The sequence below is a fragment of the Capricornis sumatraensis genome, chromosome 2, assembly GCF_032405125.1.
Source record: "Capricornis sumatraensis isolate serow.1 chromosome 2, serow.2, whole genome shotgun sequence".
Lineage (NCBI taxonomy): Eukaryota > Metazoa > Chordata > Mammalia > Artiodactyla > Bovidae > Capricornis > Capricornis sumatraensis.
In genome coordinates this window covers 65292170-65312356 of record NC_091070.1, presented here as the reverse complement: position 1 = coordinate 65312356, position 20187 = coordinate 65292170, and the positions used below count along the sequence as shown (strand labels likewise).

General features: G+C 44.3%; 1 protein-coding gene across 1 annotated transcript in view; it reads right to left on the bottom strand.

Moving 5' to 3' along the window:
* The window catches only part of EHD4 (EH domain containing 4), an 84435-nt gene that overhangs the window by 38698 nt on the left and 25550 nt on the right, over positions 1–20187 (bottom strand). Inside the window, exon 3 of the mRNA XM_068964008.1 lies at positions 14383–14480. Coding sequence (XP_068820109.1) covers positions 14383–14480 — 98 coding nt within the window. The remainder of the gene's footprint in view (positions 1–14382; positions 14481–20187) is intronic.

The following is a 20187-nucleotide window of genomic DNA, read 5'->3' as shown; positions in this document are numbered from 1 at the left end:
GTCAAATTCCAACAAAGCTCAGAGACAAGTCATTGAGCTCAAGCTCTAAATATGAAAATGGGTTCATGATCTGAGCCTGTGGGCATACGTTCTACTCTACAGAATTCTCTTCCCTGTCATCCTCTACCACATACCCCTCAGTGTTCCCATTCAGCCTCCAGGATAAACCCAGTCACCAGACACACACACTCCACCATATGCACAGCTCACATTACTTTAAAGGGCCCTGAGCTCAGACATCTTCCATTCTTACAACCTCTTCCCGCTGTCCGGAAGGGAATAACAATAGTAAGGGCAGACAGGTTATCTGTCCATTGACTGTGCACCAGACAGGTACTGTGGTAAGAGTGCCACCTCACCTCACCTTATCCTCACCTCATCCTGAAAGGCCCTGATTTTGCTGGCTGGTGAACTCACCTGGAGGCCACATGATCAAGAAGAGCTACTTCGTAAGGTCAGACATATGGATCTAGGAAATAGAATCGAGAGTCCAGAAATAAACCTCCACATTTATAGCCAACAGATTTTCAATAAGGATGCCAAGACAATTCAATGGGGGAAAGTATTGTCTTTCCAACAAATGGTGCCAGGACAACTAGATATGTACATGCAAGAAAATCAAGCTTGATCCCAACCTCACACCATATACAAAAATTAACTTAAAATGGAACAGTGACTTACTGTAAGTGCTAAAATTATAAACCTCTTAGAAAAATACAGGAGTAAGTTTTCATAAGTTTGGGTTAGGGCAAAAGCACAAGCAGTAAAAATTTACATAGGTAAATTAGACTTCATTAGCATTACAAACTTGAATTTCTCAGACTATACCATAAACAAAGTGAAAAGCCAATCCAGAAAATGAGACAAAGTGTTTGCAAATCATATGTTTGACTAGTACATAGGCTATACAGTAGTGTTAGTCACTCAGTGGTGCCCAACTCTGCGACCCTGTGGACTATAGCCTGCCAGGCTCCTCTGTCCATGGAATTCTCCAGGCAAGAATACTGGAGTGGGTTGCCATTCCCTTCTCCAGGGCATCTTTCCTACCCAGGGATCGAACCTGGGTCTCCCACATTGCAAGCAGATTCTTTACCACTGTGCCACCTAAAACTGAGCAATTAAAAGACAAATAATCCAGTTAAAAAATGGGCAATGGCTCTGTACATACATTTCTCCAGAGAAGATACAGAAGTGGCTAACAAAGTACATGAAAAGATGCTCAATATAATTAACCATTAGAGAAATGCAAATTGAAACACAGTGAAATACCACTTCATACCTACAAGGAGGGCTCTAAGCAAAACGATAATGTTGATAAGGACGTGGAGAAATTGGAACCTTCATACACTACTGGTGGAAACAGAAAATGACTCAGTCACTTTGGAAAACAATCTGGCAGTTTTTCAAAACATTAACTACTGAGTTACCATATGATTAGGCGATTCTGCTTCTAGGTTTATACCCAAGAGAATGAGGGTGCTCGGGGCTGGTGCACTGGGATGACCCAAAGGGATGGGATGGGGAGGCAGGTGGGTTCAGGATGGGGAACACATGTACACCTGTGGCAGATTCATGCCAATGTATGGCAAACCAATACAATATTGTAAAGTAATTAGCCTCCAACTAAAATAAATAAATTTATACTAAAAAAAGATATAAGAACATGAAAAAAAGAATATATGTTTTCACAAACACTGATACATGAATGATCATAGCAGCATTTTTAAAAATAGCCCCAAATGTGGGAAAAAACCCAAATGTCCATCAACTCCTGAATGATAAACTGTGGTACAGCCATACAGTGGAACACTGTTTAATCATAAAAAGGAATGAGGCACTGTTCAACACAGATGAACCTTGAAAACATTATGCTATGTGAACAAAGCCAGACACAAAGGCCATATGCTGTATGATTCCATTTATATGAAACGTTCAGAGGATGCAGATCCGGAGACAGAAAGTAGACTAGTGGTTACCAGGGTCTCGGGGAGAAAAATGGACAATGATTGCTAACAAAGTCAAGGTTTCTTTTTGGGATGATGAAAATGTCCTACAATTCACTGTAGTGATAGTTGTACAACTCAGTAAATGTACCACACACACAGACACATAAAGCCCACTGAACTGTTTAAAGAGAGAGAGAGAATGCAAAACTTTTTTTTAAATGGGGAACAAGAGCCTTTTCCCTTCGCAGCTTCGCTGACAGCTACTTCCCATTCTTCATCAGAATTCCTGTAACGCACAGGAATGTACACAAGCTTGTACACAAGTCCATTTATTGCAGCCAAGTGTCAGTACACGGACTGGAGCCTGTGCCTCATTCATTTTGAATCTTGGCACCCAGGACAGTGCTTGGCACTCAGTAGGAATCAATATACATGTGTGTTGAATGAATAGTCTGTGTGTACTGTGTGTGTACTCAGTTGGTCAGTTGTGTCTGATTCTCTGTGACTGTAGCCCACCAGGCTCCTCTGTCCACGGGATTTTCCAGGCAAGAATACTGGAGTGGGTTGCTATTTCCTTCTCCAGGGGATCATCCCTGACCCAGGAATAGAACCCATGTCTCTTGCATCTCCTGTACTGGCAGGCAGATTCATCATTGCACCATCTGATCTCTAGCATGCCCCTTATATTATTCATTCATTTTTATACCATCACTTCTAAAATAAAGGAGTGCCAAAAAGATCACACATACAGTATCTGTTCATTATTTAAAAATTCTTTTTCCACTAAATTTTTTTTAAACCAGATGATCAATTAATGTTGTCCCTTTTCTACTTTCAGAGAGATATGATTTCAAATTTTAAAAGGTAATTATCAATAAAATGATTGAGATACATGGGGAAAAGGTAGAAACAATAAAAAATAGTATATTCAGTCCCTGAACAAACTCTGCATTTCAAATAACTTGACAAAAATTACCCCTACTCTGAGACAAAAGACTTTAAGAGGCAAGAAACCAATATCAACCAACAGAAAAGGCTGATTAAATGCAGCCTTTGAAAACTTCTCAGCCTTCAACAACAATACATTGAGATGATGAAAGCTAGCATTTATTATGGAGAAGGCAATGGCACCCCCACTCCAGTAATCTTGCCTGGAAAATCCCATGGGTGGAGGAGCCTGGTGGGCTGCAGTCCATGGGGTCATTAAGAGTCAGACACGACTGAGCGTCTTCACTTTCACTTTTCACTTTCATGCATTGGAGAAGGACATGGCAACCCACTCCAGTGTTCTTGCCTAGGAATCCCAGGGATGGCGGAGCCTGGTGGGCTGCCGTCTATGGAGTTACACAGAGTCGGACATGACTGAAGTGACTTAGCAGCAGCAGCATTTATTAAGGAGAAGGCAATGGCACCCCACTCCAGTACTCTTGCCTGGAAAATTCCATGGACGGAGGAGCCTGGTAGGCTGCAGTCCATGGGGTTGCGAAGAGTTGACATGACTGAGCAACTTCCCTTTCACTTTCATGCACTGGAGACGGCAATGGCAACCCGCTCCAGCGTTCTGGCCTGGAGAATCCTAGTGATGGGAGCCTGATGGGCTGCCATCTATGGGGTTGCACAGAGTTGGACACGACTGAAGTGACTTAGCAGCAGCAGCATTTATGAAGCACTTACTATGTACTAGGCTGGGTATTATTTTTTGCTTTCTAGGTTTTAACTCAGTTACACCAGCATAGCACAATAGTAGGTACTATTATTACCCTCATTTCCCAGAGTGACTCACAACTTTCCCATGGCTGCATGGCTGGTAAATGGCTGAGCTAAACTGGAACCCAGAAGTCTCCTGCCCATGCGCTTCCTGCTAAAGGACACAGGGCAGCCTACAGGGACTTCAATCCTTTGAGTGGACCTAGGAAAGCAATTTGTTTGATTCTGGGTTTACAGACTGAGTAATGTAGGTTATAAACAAAGCTTCAGGAAAAAACATGATTATGCAGGAATTGAAATACATGTGTGAGTATCTGATGCTTGAAAGTCTAGTTTTTTCCTGTTTTATATCTCCTTTATACAACAGGTGGAAAACACCTGAATGGACAATATGGTCAGCCAAAACCTGCGAAACCTTGACCTGCCCCACTGTGCAAGGCTGGCACCTTCTGAACTTTCAGGCACTGGGCCTCCCAACCTTCTGAGACTGTAGCCCTCCCACCTCATCCCATTCCATTGAGCTCAATGCCTTATCTGTTTCCTTCCGGGCCTCACCACTATTTATAATGACTTTGTTTACCTGCTGTTCTTGTCTTACTCTCCCATCAGAATGTAAATTCCATAAGAGCAGACACCATGACCATCTTCGGTGGGGTTTTTGTTTGCCAGTAGTTTGTTGAACGAATAATAACTGTCTATGTTAGGTGACACCTTTCTTTTAGAACAATTCAGGAACATCAGTGACTGGCTGGATGACCACACCAGGCTGAAGCAACTCCAGGACAGGGGTGGTACCTGGTACCTTGTTCCTCTTTATGCTCCCAGTTCCCAGCTCAGTACCAGGCACAGAGGAGCTCATTGCATCTTGACTGAATTTGTTCATTAATGAAACACTGTCAGTGTAGAGGGTGGTCTCTCTTTGGAGTACCTCAAGGCTCCACCTTGAGTCCTAACCACTCAACTTCTGGATCCGAGGGTGAAGGTATAAGAGCATGCTGATGAAGCCTGCGGATGCCCTAAAGCTGGGAGGAGCCCAGGGAACAGGGAGAGGAGCTAACAGAGTTTGAATAGTCATAAAGCCAAAACCCCAGAAACACAACAAAAAATCAAGAAACCCTATACCAGGGTGGGAGGAGAGGGAATTAGATAAAGGCAGTCAAAAGGTAAAAACTTCCAGTCAGTTCAGTTGCTCAGTCATGTCCGATTCTTTGCAACCCCATGGACTCCAGCACGCCAGGCCTCCCTGTCCATCACCAACTCCTGGAGTCTACTCAGACTCATGTCCATTGAGTTGGTGATGCCACCCAACCATTTCATCCTCTGTCATCCCCTTCTCCTCCCACCTTCAATCTTTCCCAGTGTCAGGGTCTTTTCAAGTGAGTCCGTTCTTCGCATCAGGTGGCCAAAGGAGTTTTAGCTTCAGCATCAGTCCTTCCAATGAATATTCAGGACTGATTTCCTTTAGGATGGACTGGTTGGATCTCCCTGCAGTCCAAGGGACTCTCAAGAGTCTTCTCCAACACCACAGTTCAAAAGCATCAATTCTGCACTCAGCTTTCTTTACAGTCCAATCCTCACATCCACACATGACTACTGGAAAAACTTCCAAGTGTAAGATAAATAACTACTAGGGAGGGATTAATGTACAACACAGTAGAGATAATTAATTTTGCTATATGCTATAAATGAAAGTTAAGAGTTATCACAAGGAAAAAATTTTTCTATTTCTTTAATGTATCTATATAAGATGATGCATGCTCCATAAATCTATTGTGGTAACCATTTCATGACATATGTAAGTAAAATCATTATGTGGTACTCTTTAAGCTTATATGATGACATATGCCAATTCTATCTCAACAAAACTGGGGTAAAAAAAAAATCCTGTAAGAACTACAGGACGGGAAGGTGGGGACACAAGCCGCACCTATAATGATGGTCACATGGCCAGTGAGCTCAGGTGGCCACGTCTGAGATGCTGGGACGGTCCTGAGCTGTGTCTGTATTGTGTGGCGAACAGAACAAAGGAGAAGGGTACTCCCTTGCCTCCCCCTTTACTGAATTATTATTTCTTCGGTTATTTATAACATTATACAAGTAAGGCCTGAACTTCTTCTCCTAGTGGGTATTTGGCAGGCATTAGCAGGCCCCCTCAGAAACTCCCCATGAAGTTCGGCCTCGGGTTGTGCGGTCTACTTGAAGGACAGGTTGCACCTGCTGCCTCTGTCCCACCCTGGGAGCCGCTGGCCTCTTCGACCTCCAGCTCTCAGCTCTCCAGGTGCTTCTTAGAAGGACCTTTGCTCGGGCAGACCTGGCTAACATCTGGCTCCAGGTCTCGTCACTCTTTTAAGGGAAAAGACTCATTCCTCTGTGTACGGGTGTGTTTTTTGCACTCATGCTCCCTGTTCCCAAAGCAGAGAGAGCAGAAGTCATTCTTATCAGGACATCTCCAAACGTTCTCTCTCCTGTTTTGGGCAGCCTTCAGAATCTGGTCTTTTGTCTTTCAAGTTCAAAAAATGTGTCAAGTAGGTGTGTTTGCACTTCCCTGATCACAGTTTGTTTTCATCATCACTATTTTTTCAGCACCTTTAATAATTACCAGTTGGATTTCCATGCCCTGTTTCACATTCTGTCAATTCTTTTGTGCTATTATGTTTGGGTACCTCCGCTGTGTTGGCAGCCTGCTCACGTGTACCCGTTAGTATTCAGAGGCCCTTTTTTAATTCTTGAAGGCTTTCCTTACTATACTGCCAAAATCAGGAAGACATAAGGATGTCTATGTGTAAATATTAAGACATTAATCAACGATTGTGAAGCTAATATTGTTCCCTGTTATGTTATTTGAAGTGTGGTTAGATCTCTTCTGTTTCATGCATCATCACTGTTGATTGCTTTTACTAGCAGGACATTTTCCGCCCTTCTAATTTTCACTGTCTTCTCAGTTCTATTCATTGACTTATAAAGAGAAAGGCTTGTAGAGAGAAGATTAAACATTAGAAGAAGTGGCACTCGGACTTTCATTTGATAAGCCACTGGTTCTACGTCCTAGGTCCGACCTGCTAGTAGATCTGTTTTCTGCTAGAAAATTCAGACCCAGAGTTTTTTTCTTTTTCTAGAGTTATTTACATTTTTTATAAAGGGAAAATTGTACTATTTTTGTTATCAAAGTCAAAATCTGTTGAAGGCTATACAAAACCTCACACTCTCAGAAACCACAATTACTCGCTGTTGACATCGCACCTTCCAAATACTTAGGTGTAAATAGATGAACAAGCATACCAGCTGCCACTTGAGAATTTTCCCAGTCTTCTCCTCATCAGACAGGGACATCATGATTAGAGCCAGAACCCAGAGATCTGTACCATGCAGTTGGGAACACATTTGTGTTCACGCTGGGTCCAAAAATAAATCCTAGATGATTTTTAGGTTTGGCATGACATAGACAGTACTTTAGGAAGCAAACAGTTCAGGAGCTGGAATAGCAAGAGATTGGGAATGAAAATAAGGATATGTGGATAAATGCTGTTTTCTCATCACATAGAATCAAAAATCTGGATGCCATCTTCAGGGCAATGGATATTCTCAGGAGTGAACCTGGTCAGATTTCACCCACCTGCTTCAAGAAAAGAACTTAGAAAAATTAAGAATTTTAGAAAAACTGTAGAAATTTTAGGTAGCTTTTATTTCTGTAGAATAAAATTATTATTAGATACACATCAGAATATTTTTTAAATTTATTTTTTTATTGAAGGATAATTGCTTTACAGAATTTTATTGTTTTCTGTCAAACCTCAACATGAATCTGCCATACGTATACATATATCCCCTCCGTTTTGAAACTCCCTCCCATCTCCCGCCCCATCCCACCCTGCTAGATTGATACAGAGCACCTGTTGCAGTTTCCTGAGTCATACAGCAAATTCCCGTTGGCTATCTATTTTACTTATGGTAGTGTAAGTTTCCGTGTTACTCTTTCCATACATTTCACCCTCTCCTCTCCTTCCCATGTCCGTAAGTCTATTCTCTATGTCTGTTTCTCCATTCAGTTCAGTTCAGTCACTTAAGTCATGTCTGACTCTCTGCGACGCCATGGACTGTAGCACGCCAGGCCTCCCTGTCCATCACCAACTCCCAGAGTTTATCAAACTCATGTCCATTGATTTGGCAATGCCATCTCACCATCTCATCTTCTGTTGTCCCCTTCTCATCCTGCCCTCAATCTTTGCCAGCATCAGGGTCTTTTCAAATGAGTCAGTTCTTCACATTAGGTGGCCAAAATATTGGACTGATTTCCTTTAGGATGGACTAGTTGGATCTCTCCATTGCTGTCCTGTAAATAAATTCTTCAGTACCATTTTTCTAGATTCCACATATATACACTAGAATACGATATTTATCTTTCTCTTTCTGACTCACTTCACTCTGTATAATAGGCTCTAGGTTCATCCATCTCATCAGAACTGACTCAAATGCATTCCTTTTTATGGCTGAGTAATAGTCCATTGTATATATGTACCACAACTTCTTTATCCATTCATCTGTTGATGGACATCTAGGTTGCTTCCATGTTCTAGCTATTGTAAATAGTACTGAAATGAACAATGGGATACATGTGTCTTTCAGTTTTGCTTTCCTCAGGGTATATGCCTAGGAGTGGGATTGCTGGATAATATGGCGGTTTAATTCCTAGTTTTTTAAGGAATCTCCATACCGTCTACCGTGGTTGTATCAATTTACATTCCTACCAAGAGTGCAAGAACATTCCCTTTTCTCCACACCCTCTCCAGCATTTATTATTTGTAGAGTTTTTGATGAGGGCCATTCTGACCAGTGTGAGGTGATATCTCCTGTAGTTTTGATTTGCATTTCTCTGATAATGAGTGATGTTGAGCATCTTTTTGTGTGTTTGTTAGCCATCTGTATGTCTTCTTTGGAGAAATGTCTGTTTAGGTCTTTTCCCCACTTTTTGATTGGGTTGTTTTTCTGGTATTGAGTTGTGTGAGCTGCTTGTATATTTTGGAAATTAATCCTTTGTCAGTTGTTTCATTTGCTATTATTTTCTCCCATTTTGAGAGTTGTCATTTCACCTTGCTTATAGTTTCCTTTGCTGTGCAAAAGCTTTTAAGTTTAATCAGGTCTCACTTGTTTACTTTTGTTTTTATTTCCATTACTCTAGGAGGTGGGTCATAGAGGATCTTGCTTTGATTTATATCAGAGTTTTTCTCTAAGAGTTTTATAGTTTCTGGTCGTACATTTAGGTCTTTAATCCATTTTGAGTTTATCTTTGTGTATGGTGTTAGGAAGCGTTCTAATTTCATTCTTTTACATGTAGCTGTCCAGTTTTCCCAGCACCATTTATTGAAGAGGCTGTCTTTGCCCCATTGTATATTCTTGCCTCCTTTGTCAAAAATAAGATACCCATAGGTGCATGGGTTTATTTCTGGGCTTTTTATCTTGTTCCATTGGTCTATATTTCTGTTTTTGTGCCAGTACCACACTGTCTTGATGACTGTAGCTTTGTAGTATAATCTGAAGTCAGGAAGGTTGATTCCTTCATCTCCATTCTTCTTTCTCAGGACTGCTTTGGCTATTTGGGGTCTTTTGTGTTTCCATATGAATTGTGAATTTTTTTGTTCTAGTTTTGTGAAAAATGCTGTTGGTAATTTGATAGGGATCGCAATGAATCTGTAGATTGCATTTGGTAATATAGTCATTTTCACAATATTGATTCTTCCTACCCAGGAACGTGGAATATCTCTCCATCTGCTTATGTCATCTTTGATTTCTTCCATTAGTGTCTTATAATTTTCTGTGTACAGTTCTTTTGTCTACTTAGGTAAGTTTATTCCTAGATATTTAATTCTTTTTGTTGCAATGGTGAATGGGATTGATTCCTTAATTTCTCTTTCTGATTTTTCATTGTTAGTATATAGAAATGCAAGTGATTTCTGTGTATTGCTTTTGTATCCTACAACTTTGCTAAATTCACTGATTAGCTCTAGTAATTTTCTGATACTGTCTTTAGGGTTTTCTACGTACAGTATCATGTCATCTCCAGTGAGAGCTTTATTTCTTTTCCGATCTGGATTCCTTTTATTTCTTTTTATTCTCTGATTGCTGTATCTAGGACTTTAAGAACTATGTTGAATAATAGTGCTGAAAGTGGACACCCTTGTCTTGTTCCTGATCTTAGGGGGAATGCTTTCAGTTCTTCACCATTGACAATAATGTTTGCTGTAGGCTCATCATATACGGCCTTTACTATGTTGAGGTAGGTTCCTTCTATGCCAATTTTTTGAAGAGTTTTAATCATAAATGGGTGCTGAATTTTGTCAAAGGCTTTTTCTGCATCTATTGAGATGATTGGAGAAGGCAATGGCAACCCACCCCAGTACTCTTGCCTGGAAAATGCTATGGACCAATGAGCCTGGTAGGCTGCAGTCCATGGGGTCGCTAGGAGTCAGACACGACTGAGTGACTTCACTTTCATGCATTGGAGAAGGAAATGGCAACCCACTCCAGTGTTCTTGCCTGGAGAATCCCAGGGACAGAGGAGCCTGGTGGGCTGCTGTCTCTGGGGTCACACAGAGTTGGACATGACTGAAGTGACTTAGTAGCAGTAGCAGCAGCAGCATTGAGATGATCATATGGTTTTTAATCTTTCAATTTGTTAATATAGTGTATCACACTGATTGCAGAGTATTTTAATTCCTGCTTGATGAGAATTCTCTATGTCAGCCAAGAAAGCTACAAGTTAGTATCTAAGGTCACCCCTTTTTTTTCCTTAAGATTTTCTGTTAACTATAATCAAGCTGAGAAACATCACAATTGTAAGTAATATGTTAAAAATTGCTCCCAAATCAATGACTCTAATGGGTTTTATTTATAGAGCTACCAAGGCAGAGATCTAGATATTTATTTCCCCCAACACAGATCTTGCATTCTTGTTTTACTCTGGGTCATACAGCAGGACCTGACTTCTAGGGTCCATGTTAATATTCTGCTGATGAGAATGCTGTGCTAGGACACATTCCAATTGGTAAAGATCACTTCTAGCATAAGAGTGAGTTTGCCATGTTTTGCCTCAAACCAAACACCCCAAAATATGAATCATCATGCAGCAGTGTCAACTGTTTTCCTGGTCACCTCTGACTCTGGCCAAGAGAAGAGCAATGGGAATAAAATGCCATGTCCTCCTGGGAATCACACTTGCTCTCTCTACTCGACAGAGTAGAAAGGATGTAGGCTTATGATGGCACAAGAGAGAAGAATGAACAAGGAAGAAGGGAGCCACAGGTGAGGGGAGGCACATGACTAAACCCCAGGTTCAGGACTCCTTCCTGGAAATATACTCCCACTGGGCCATCTGGTTCCCAGAACTCTGGGTACCTGGGCAATGCCCTGGGGGCACCCGAGGACCACCAATGATGATGAAGTCAGCTTCCTAGCTTAGGTCACTCCGTCCCTGTTTGACCACCAGCAAAGCAACACTAGGTTCCACTGCCCCACCCACCATCTGCCTCATTCCATGCTGATGGGAGAATTCTGAGTGTGATGTAGTCAGTAGGTCTTCGTGGGGGTGCTCTGCCATCACCCCATGCTCATCACCTCCTGCAGCTGCATGGTCTGCCCAGCATGTGCCCATCTGGGGCTGCACAGCCTGCAGGCTAGAGGGTGGATGGGGTCCACACAGCAGTGTCAGCCTGCAGCCACTGCTTGAAGCATGCGTACCCCCAGCCTGTTCTCCAAAAGTGGTGCCTTAATAGCTTTTGCTTTGTCCACTCCCCAGCTGTCAAGCCTGGTCGCCCACCTGCCCAGCCACTGGGGAAGGAATTCTTACAAACTCTGTTAGGCTGAGCATCCCCAGAGAAGTGAGGGTGAGTGGTTCTCTGGGCTGGGCTCCTGTCTATGCATGACCATATGCAGGTTTAGCTTAGCAAATCCTCAGTGAAGAACACCGTGCAGACACACAGCAAGGGTTCAACCTCTGGTGGCTGTTCTCATACTGCTGTTATGAATATACCCTTTGAGGATATACATGTGTAAGAGGGACCTGCTTGATGAGACTCTGCCTGCCAAAGGTTAATGCATCAACCACACCAAGGGACAGGGAGGAGGCGCGACAGCCACCCCTTTCTCTTTCATAGATGAAACATCTGTCACGGAGGCAAAGTCTCACTAGTAAGGTCAATGGTGGATGTTTCAAATGTTCTGCGGGGTCACAGTTTGTCTCTGATGCTCATCCAATGTTGACATCGAGGACTGGCAAAGGTGGGGCTATGATTTACGAGCTGGCGGGACGACAGCAGCAGATAGGAACATGTGCGAGAATGCAGCACTATTTGCAATAATTAAAGCTGAAGCAGCTTTAAAACAGCACACATTCTTCAGGGTAAACATGTTGAAACTGTCAACTAGGTGACCCCAACCAGCAATGATGCCACAGCATGGTATGGTACCAGCTGCTGTTTGTCAGGGTGGCAGGGACTGGCCGACTGGCTGGAACCATATGTGCTATTTCTGGGCATAGGATGTGAGTAAGGGCTTGTCACAGTAAGTCAGACTAGGATATGAGTCAGTTATTGTCAGTTATTATCAAGTGCTGAAAAGAACTGTCTTCAAGGCATCCTGGGTGTATCACATGCTAACTTCTCTAAAGGAGCTACAGGTTGAAAGACACTTAGAATCACTAAGCCAGGGAGAAACCCTGAAGAATATAGACGATTAACATTGGTCAGAGGCCTACCAATAACAAGGAATGGATGAGGCTAAAGCTAAAATCCAGAGGTCCTAAAATTTAGGACCAACAACCAAAAATCAAGATGTATGGGATGTCCCTGATGGTCCAGTGATTAAGAATCTGCTTTCCAATGCAGGGACGTAGGTTTGATCCCTGGCAGGGAAACTAAGATCCCACAGGCTGTGGGGCAACTAAGCCCGAGCACCAGAGCCCACATGCTGTGGAGCCCATGCACTACAACTAGAGAGGAGCCCACACCCTGCAATGACAAGTCCCACATGATGCAAATAAGGTATGATGCAGGCAAATAAATATTTTTTTAAAAAGTCAAGTTGTAGGAAATGTGCATGGTAATCACATTTCTGTTAAAACTGTATGTTTGTACATGCACAGAAAAAAGTCTCTAAGGAGCTGGAAAAAAACATTAATAATGGTTATTTGTGGCCTTTTCTGTAAGTGCAATGTTCTTGGAGGCCTTGGGGAAGCCTAATGGCCCACCAAGTCCCTGAACACATGGATGAAGGCTCAGCAAGGCAGTCAGAGACTGCAAAATCAGCACTTCTCAAATGCCATGAGAAGGGAGGGCTGACAGACACGGGAAGCTCCTTCTTGGCCCCTGTCACAGGACCCTTGCTTTCTGGCTCCTGGGTGTGTCCCAGGGCGGGTGTACTGTGCTTCTGCTCCAGGAATGCTGGGGGAGTGCACTGTCTGGCCACAATGCTTCAAGTCTGTTCAAGGGGCTGTGAAGAGTTACCAGTGAGGAGTGACAGCGGGAACTAACCTACTGTGGCTTCTCCCTCCCAGCAAAGCCTCTGGGAACTGCCCTTAGTTTCAGAGGCCACGGCAAGGGGAACTGGACCTGCCTCTGGGACCATAGGAGTCTCTTCTAGTGCCCTCCCTGTCAGGAATTTCCTCTCTGTAGGTAAATGGTCTTCTGATTTGCTCCTGATAGCCCCTTCACCAGGAGGGTGGGGGAAATCACAGGCCCATTGGTTGAACCACAGTGCATGGGTCTGGAAACAGTATTGCTTAGCCTTGCATTGTGAAGGTTGAAGAAGCCCAGATGTCACTATCCTTTACAAGCGTTTTCTGTCTTTCACAGATTTCCTTTGAACACCTCATCGTCTCTCCTTTCCCATCAATGTACATGCCAAGTCACTTTAGTTGTGTCTGACTCTTTGTGACCCTATGGACTGTAGTGCACCAGGCTCCTCTGTCCACAGGATTCTCCAGGCAAGAATACTGGAGTAGGTTGCCATGCCCTCCTCCAGGGGATCTTTCCAACCCACAGATCGAACCCATGTCTCTTATGTCTCCTGCACTGGCAGGCAGGTTTACCACTAGCACCGCCTGGGAAGCCCAGAGCTTCCCTTAGGTAATTCCAATTCATCCTCTGGGTTCCAGCTCCAATGTCACCTCCTCTGGAGAGCCTTTCCCAGCAACCCAAGGCCAGATATCCCCCTTACACCCTGACAGACAGTTCCCATCATAGAATGATGATCCCAGCTCTTGTTTCCTATTTATTTCTGTGATAAAATAAATAATATCCATCTTCCTCATTAGAAGACAAGATTCTGCAGGCCAGAAACTGCATCTGTTTTTTCCACATCCCCAGTGTGCATTACAGCATCTGGCACCAAATACATACTAATACCAATAAAACCTCCTTCAATGGAAGGCTGCTGCAGAGGCAACTGGGGTAGAATATGTGCCAGTATCCTGGGGAAGAAGAGCAGCAGGGAGGGCTCTCTCCCTTGTGGTGACTGGTTGGCCACCTTTATTTCTTGTCACATGTCCAAGTGAGTGGTCAGCAAATGACAGGCCCCCTCTTAAAGTCTGAAGATTTATGTGAGGCAGGTACTAACAGCAGACGACAATATTTAAAGGAATTAAACAGGGGCAAAAATCCTCTGTTGACATCACAGAGAGACTCCGCCAGCCCTGGGGGCGGGGGGTGGGGGCACTTGGATGGGCGGGGAAGGCACTGACCTCGGCTAATGCGCTGTTTCTCTCCAGACAGGATGCCGGGGCTGTCGATTATGCTGATGCTCTTCAGGACCTCATTGGGCAGCTGGGAGCACATAAATCTGGAAGAAAGGGATCAAAGTTGGGATCAGAGCCTGTTCATTGCAGATTGCTCTAATCTCATAGCTCCTTGGCCTCTCCTGGCTACCGACATCTTTGGAGTCAGTGTGATGGCAAAGTCCCTCAGCCCCACCTGTCTCTCCTCTATGCTGCACTTCAGACAAGCGTCCTGGGCTTCTCCTTCCAGGGAATCCCATGCTTCCTTCAGGGGCACTGATGCACTTGGTTGGAGTATCCTGAGCCCTGTCCAGCCTGTGCCCATTCCCCAATGTGCCAGCAGAGATACAAGGGCCTATTTTCACTGGTGCCCCAGGGACCATGCTATGGCTCCAGGTTCAGGGTGTGGCAAGCTCCTATGGGCAACATCCCAAATCCTCCAGGTGCTTTGGTATCCTAAGAGTAGACAAAAGAGCAGGTGTGAGCAGGGCCCTGGCCAAGCATCTCCAAGTTGTCTTCATTGTCCATCACCTCCCTGATACCACTTCTTCCTTCTCATCCCAATCCCTCTGCCATGCTTCCAAGTCAGCTGCCCTGGTGTTGACCTTGGAAACAGAGTGAAGTGGCAGGAAAACCACAGCCTGAGAGTCAGCAGACCTGGGATCAGGCCAATAACCTGCCTGGACCCTGGGCAAGGGCTTCCCCAAGGAACTGGGCCTCAGTTTCATCATGTGTAAATGGAGACACTTGCCAGGGGCTGGAGAGGCTCTTAGCTTTGACACTGTGTAACTCCAGAGCACCAGAGGGACATGTTCTGTTACTTCCACCCCAGGAAACCCAGGGGGATCTCTGTTAGGAATTGTGTATGTTTTAAGCCAGAAACTGTGGAGTGTCTCTCCTTTTCCTGTATTGTAAATGGCTAACTTCAGCGTCTGTGTAGGCAGAAGGCTTGAAAATCCTCGGGGAAAACTCAATTCTTCCATTCAGTGGAACTGGTGGGATTACTCAGCATGTAAACATGCTGGGAATGCACGAGAGGGGGGCCTGCCCAGCCTCCCCAGCGCAAGTGTGGACAGCACAGCCCCCTCACAGCTCAGGGTCAGGAGCCCTGAGCATGAGATGGGATCACTGACACAGCAAGCGAACTTTTGCTGAAGGTGCTCAGGACAAGTTTCTCAGACATTCTTTCCCACTTTTTCAAGTCAGCCCAGGAAGATGTCAGAATGATGACTAAGATCATTTTATAACTGGAAAAGTTGAAGCACGGTGCAGTTATGACATGCGAGGCCACGCCTCTAATGAGTGGCTGGCTGAGGGCTGCAGCCTAATATTTCTGACGTCAGTTGAGTTGAACTCAACCCCTAAAATAAAAACTTCATAATATTAAAAAAAATTAAGGGGTCAAGTTCACTTATGAGAAGCCCCTCATTTCTGATTTTCTCCTGTCCCTCCACTTTTATAAACCCTACTGTCCAACACCCAGACAGATCTGTGAGAGTAAAGTGCACCAGGATCACTAACTTCTCTGTAAGTTCACAGAGAAAAAAATGCCATATTTGTGTCTCTAGAACTCGGGTAGAAACATTCTGAGCGTATCTGCGGTAGACCGAATTTCTTGCGGGTAATCTGGTCTCTTATCATAGTCCCAGCCTGTTTACCAGATGGCTCAAGATACCCGGTGATGCTGTGAACACTGCACATACGTAAAACTCTTTCACATAAAGTACTTCTGTGAGAGGCTAACCTTTTTCCCAGACCACAAGCTCACACTAAATATCAATTTTTCCAAAACACAAAAGCCCTGGATTCTCGTGTGAAATTAACAGAGGGATTCAAAATTTATAAACCACCACTCCCTCTGTGCAGTGCAAAGAGACAAAGCTTCAACAACTCCCATGCCTCCTGATGCAACAGCAGAGCCAAAATGTGTGATCCACAAAACACGACAGTCAGGTGTGGTGACATCACCACACAACGTATAAGAAAGCAGACCCGGGGCCAGGAATGATGACTGCAGATGAAAGGGGGTGGAAACGAAGAGGAAGGGGAAGAGGAAGAGGAGGGCGCTTTCCAGGGGCACCCCAAACAGGGTGATGAGGGCTGAATGTGCAAAGCTGAACTTTGCACAGCCCTGCCCAGTATGCACTCGGGGGGCACCTTGGGGAGGTAGGCAAAGGAGCACAGAGCACAAATTAGCTTTCAAGACCCTCAGTGTGGGAGCACGGCCCACACTCTAAGGGTTAGAACCACACTCATGTTTTCTTAAATAGTTATACTATAATCAGAAAAAACAAACCCTAATGCAATGCTACTAGAGCAATCTGGTCTTAAAGGAAGGTGAAACGTGGGTTATTTATCAGGTATAATACAGTCAGCCTTGGGCCAGGCCTTTCCCACTGATATGTGTCTCCTGAAATGTTTCCAAGCAAGATTTGCTGTCCCGGGATGGATTTCCTACTTCTTCGGGACTTGCCTTGCCTTGTACATTTCACGTGAAACATGCAGACATGTGGCTGTTAAGCCCAGGAGCCTCACATAAGCTTTATCAAGTATGTCCCTCATCCAGGGCTGGTCTATTTTATTTTCTGATAAAAGGAGAGAAGGAAGGGATCAAACCTACACAGGACCCCCATTCCCTGTCACCCATTCAACCAAGGAAGGCTGAGTGGTAGTAGAGACGGGGTGCGAAAAGGAATGGCCCAGCTCTAAAGTCTCAGGCCAGGGGCTAAGAGTCTGGCCACACAGTAAGACAGCACAGAAAGGGGATTCTGGTTCTTAAAAGTTGCCTCCAAACACTAACATTCCAATCCAGCGATCAACATTTTAAAAGAGTCAGGCAGTAGCTTAATAGCGATTCCATTTCCAGTGCAGCGATACCCAGTAGTCGCAGCAGTCATCAAAAGGCACAAACATCACTGACCACTTACTGTGTGCCAGGCACTGTCCTGAGTACTTTCCATGAACTCACATTAACTCACTCAATCCTGGCCACAACCTCAGCAGTGGGGCTGTACATCTCCATTTTACAAAGGACAAGGCTAGGGTAAAAGGGGGCAAATGCGGCCACCCCAAAAATGTGTCTCACTGGCATGAAGAATAATTTGGACTAATTCTTTTTAAGCTCCCCACCCCAAACTCAGGAAGCATCTTTGACCTCCCTTCTAACTGCCTAGGGAAAGCAGAAAGAGGATCTGTTCCAGGAAGGGAGCTGTCACCAGAGATAAATATAGTATCAACGAGGTGAGGCGATAGGAACCCTGCACAGTTTCATTTATTAGAACTCCTCACTGTGTCCCATTGTCTCTGCACAGGCCAGCAAACATTTGTTTACCAAACATTTGTTTTTCTAGTTCCATGTCAACTGCCTTCCTCTTCCCTTGAGATTTCAAACCACTGCCTCCAACATCCTGTCTTTAACTGGAGATGGTATTTAGAAAGGGAAGAGCTTCAGCCATTTGGGGGAGTTACTCCGTTTTCCTGGGTCTCTCTCATGTATGTACATAATTAAAGTTTTGTTTGGGTTTCTCCTGTTAACCTGTCTTAAGTCAACTTAATTCTTAGACCAGCCAGATGAACTTAGAAGGGTAGAAGAAAATTTCTTCCTCCCCAGCAGGGGCACAGAGGGGTCACATGCCATAACTTGCCAAGTCACATAGCTGGTAGCTGACAGAGCTAGGATGTAGACCTGGCAGTTAGGCTGCTATTGCCATTTCGTGCATTTGAGTCACCACTGTGTATCTTTTATCACGCAGAGGGCAACATCCGAGAACAGAGAAGCAATGTGCCACAGCCCTGGAACTCTACCAAAGGGGCCCCTTGTGTGGGACTTGCCCTCACTTTACTAGTGGAGGGTGCAGCAGTGGCTGGGAGGCAGAAGACCCAGTTCTTAACCTCTTCTTTCTCACTCACCCTGTGACCTCAGTCAGGTCTGAGCAACTCTGTTGGCCTGAGGACTCCCAGGCAGTCCTTTAGGTTCACCTAAGTTCACCATGGAAGAGAGTATGACACTGTTCCTGCCCAGGCTCACTTTACTGATTAGAGGAAAATCAGAGAGATGAAATACTTCCTAAACTGGCACAGTGAATAGCACCCAGTGTCCAAGAAGACTCTGACAACTAACCTGCAGAAATTACTATTACACAGTCCTACCACAAACGCCTGATCTAAACTTCCACTGCCTGGGAGGAATTTCATTTCAGACCCAGACTGTGAAAAGCCTGTGGTTACCCCTTTGATCGAGTCTTATGGAATTACCACTTCTGCAAGTGAAAGAGGGTTGAACATTGGCAATCCCATGCAGCTCAACCTCCACACGACCTTTTCTAAATCAGATCTCCCTCTCCCAACCACCACAAGGGGAAAAACTGGTTTTCTGGGATGACAGGACCAGGGCTGTGTTGGCAGCTGCTGATAAAGAACAATGGCTTAATGACGCAGGAGCCATCGCAAATCCTGAAGATAAAGGCTAATAGGATGGGCTTCAGGGAGTTTATTAGAGAAAAGCACACCACCCGAAACAAAATAACCCCGCCCCCCAAACCAGTTACTCTCTCAGCTTAAAAAAAACAACACAGTTTTGCTAGTGAATCAAGAGTGATTCTTGGCAATAGCCTATTTTCCTTAATCTCTGCAGCTAAATTATCTGGTGGAGTCAGCATGTATCTGGACCAATGCTGCTTACTTGTATTAAGTCAGCTTTTTAAAAAAATTCCCAGCAGTACTAAGTGACTGTGCAATATTCAGTTCAGTAGCTCAGTCGTGTCCGACTCTTTGCGACCCCGTGAATTGTAACACGCCAGGCCTCCTTGTCCATCACTCAGACTCACGTCCATCGAGTCAGTGATGCCATCCAGCCATCTCATCCTCTGTCGTCCCCTTCTCCTCCTGCCCCCAATCCCTCCCAGCATCAGAGTCTTTTTCAATGAGTCAACTCTTCGCATGAGGTGGCCAAAGTACTGCAGTTTCAGCTTTAGCCTCATTCCTTCCAAAGAACACCCAGGACTGATCTCCTTTAGAATGGACTGGTTGGATCTCCTTGCAGTCCATGGGACTCTCAAGAGTCTTCTCCAACACCACAGTTCAAAAGCATCAATTCTTCGGTGCTCAGCTTTCTTCACAGTCCAACTCACATCCATACATGCAATATTCATAGCCTTTAAAAAGTCCATTTAATGAAGTCTCACTTAATCACAAGCATAGAGGTAACCAACAGAATAGAAGTACAAAAATACACATACGTGTTCTATTATTGCTAAACCATTTGGCAAATTCAAGACAGTGGCTGTCTTTTGTGTTTTGATCACACCGTCACCCATATCAGGCCTGGCTAAAAAAACAGGAGCACTGGAAGTACTGTTCAGATTCCTTCAACTTAGAAGGAAGTTTCAAAATTTCAATCCCTAGGGCCAATGATGAGTTATTTTAGAAAGAGAAACAGGAGAAGTAAATGAGATTAAGAACTTCTTCTGTGGAAGGTGACAGTTTAAAAGTACACTAGCTCCTAAACAGAAAATGATCCCTGTAGCTATCTGGATTTAAAAAAAAAACAACAACCAACAACCACCATTTTCTGAAAAGTAGATTGACGGAAAATAAAATAACTAATCCAAATGTAGGAAGGAAGGTCAGAGGCCAACCTGCCAGCTCCTGCGCTTTCTCAGCTAACCAAAGTGTACCAGTGTCTCCTGGGACTCGTGCCCTCAGTGAGCTGCTGGGGCGTCCCTCTCCTCTGTGATGCGGAACTACCCTGACAACAGACTCTGAAACCTAAAG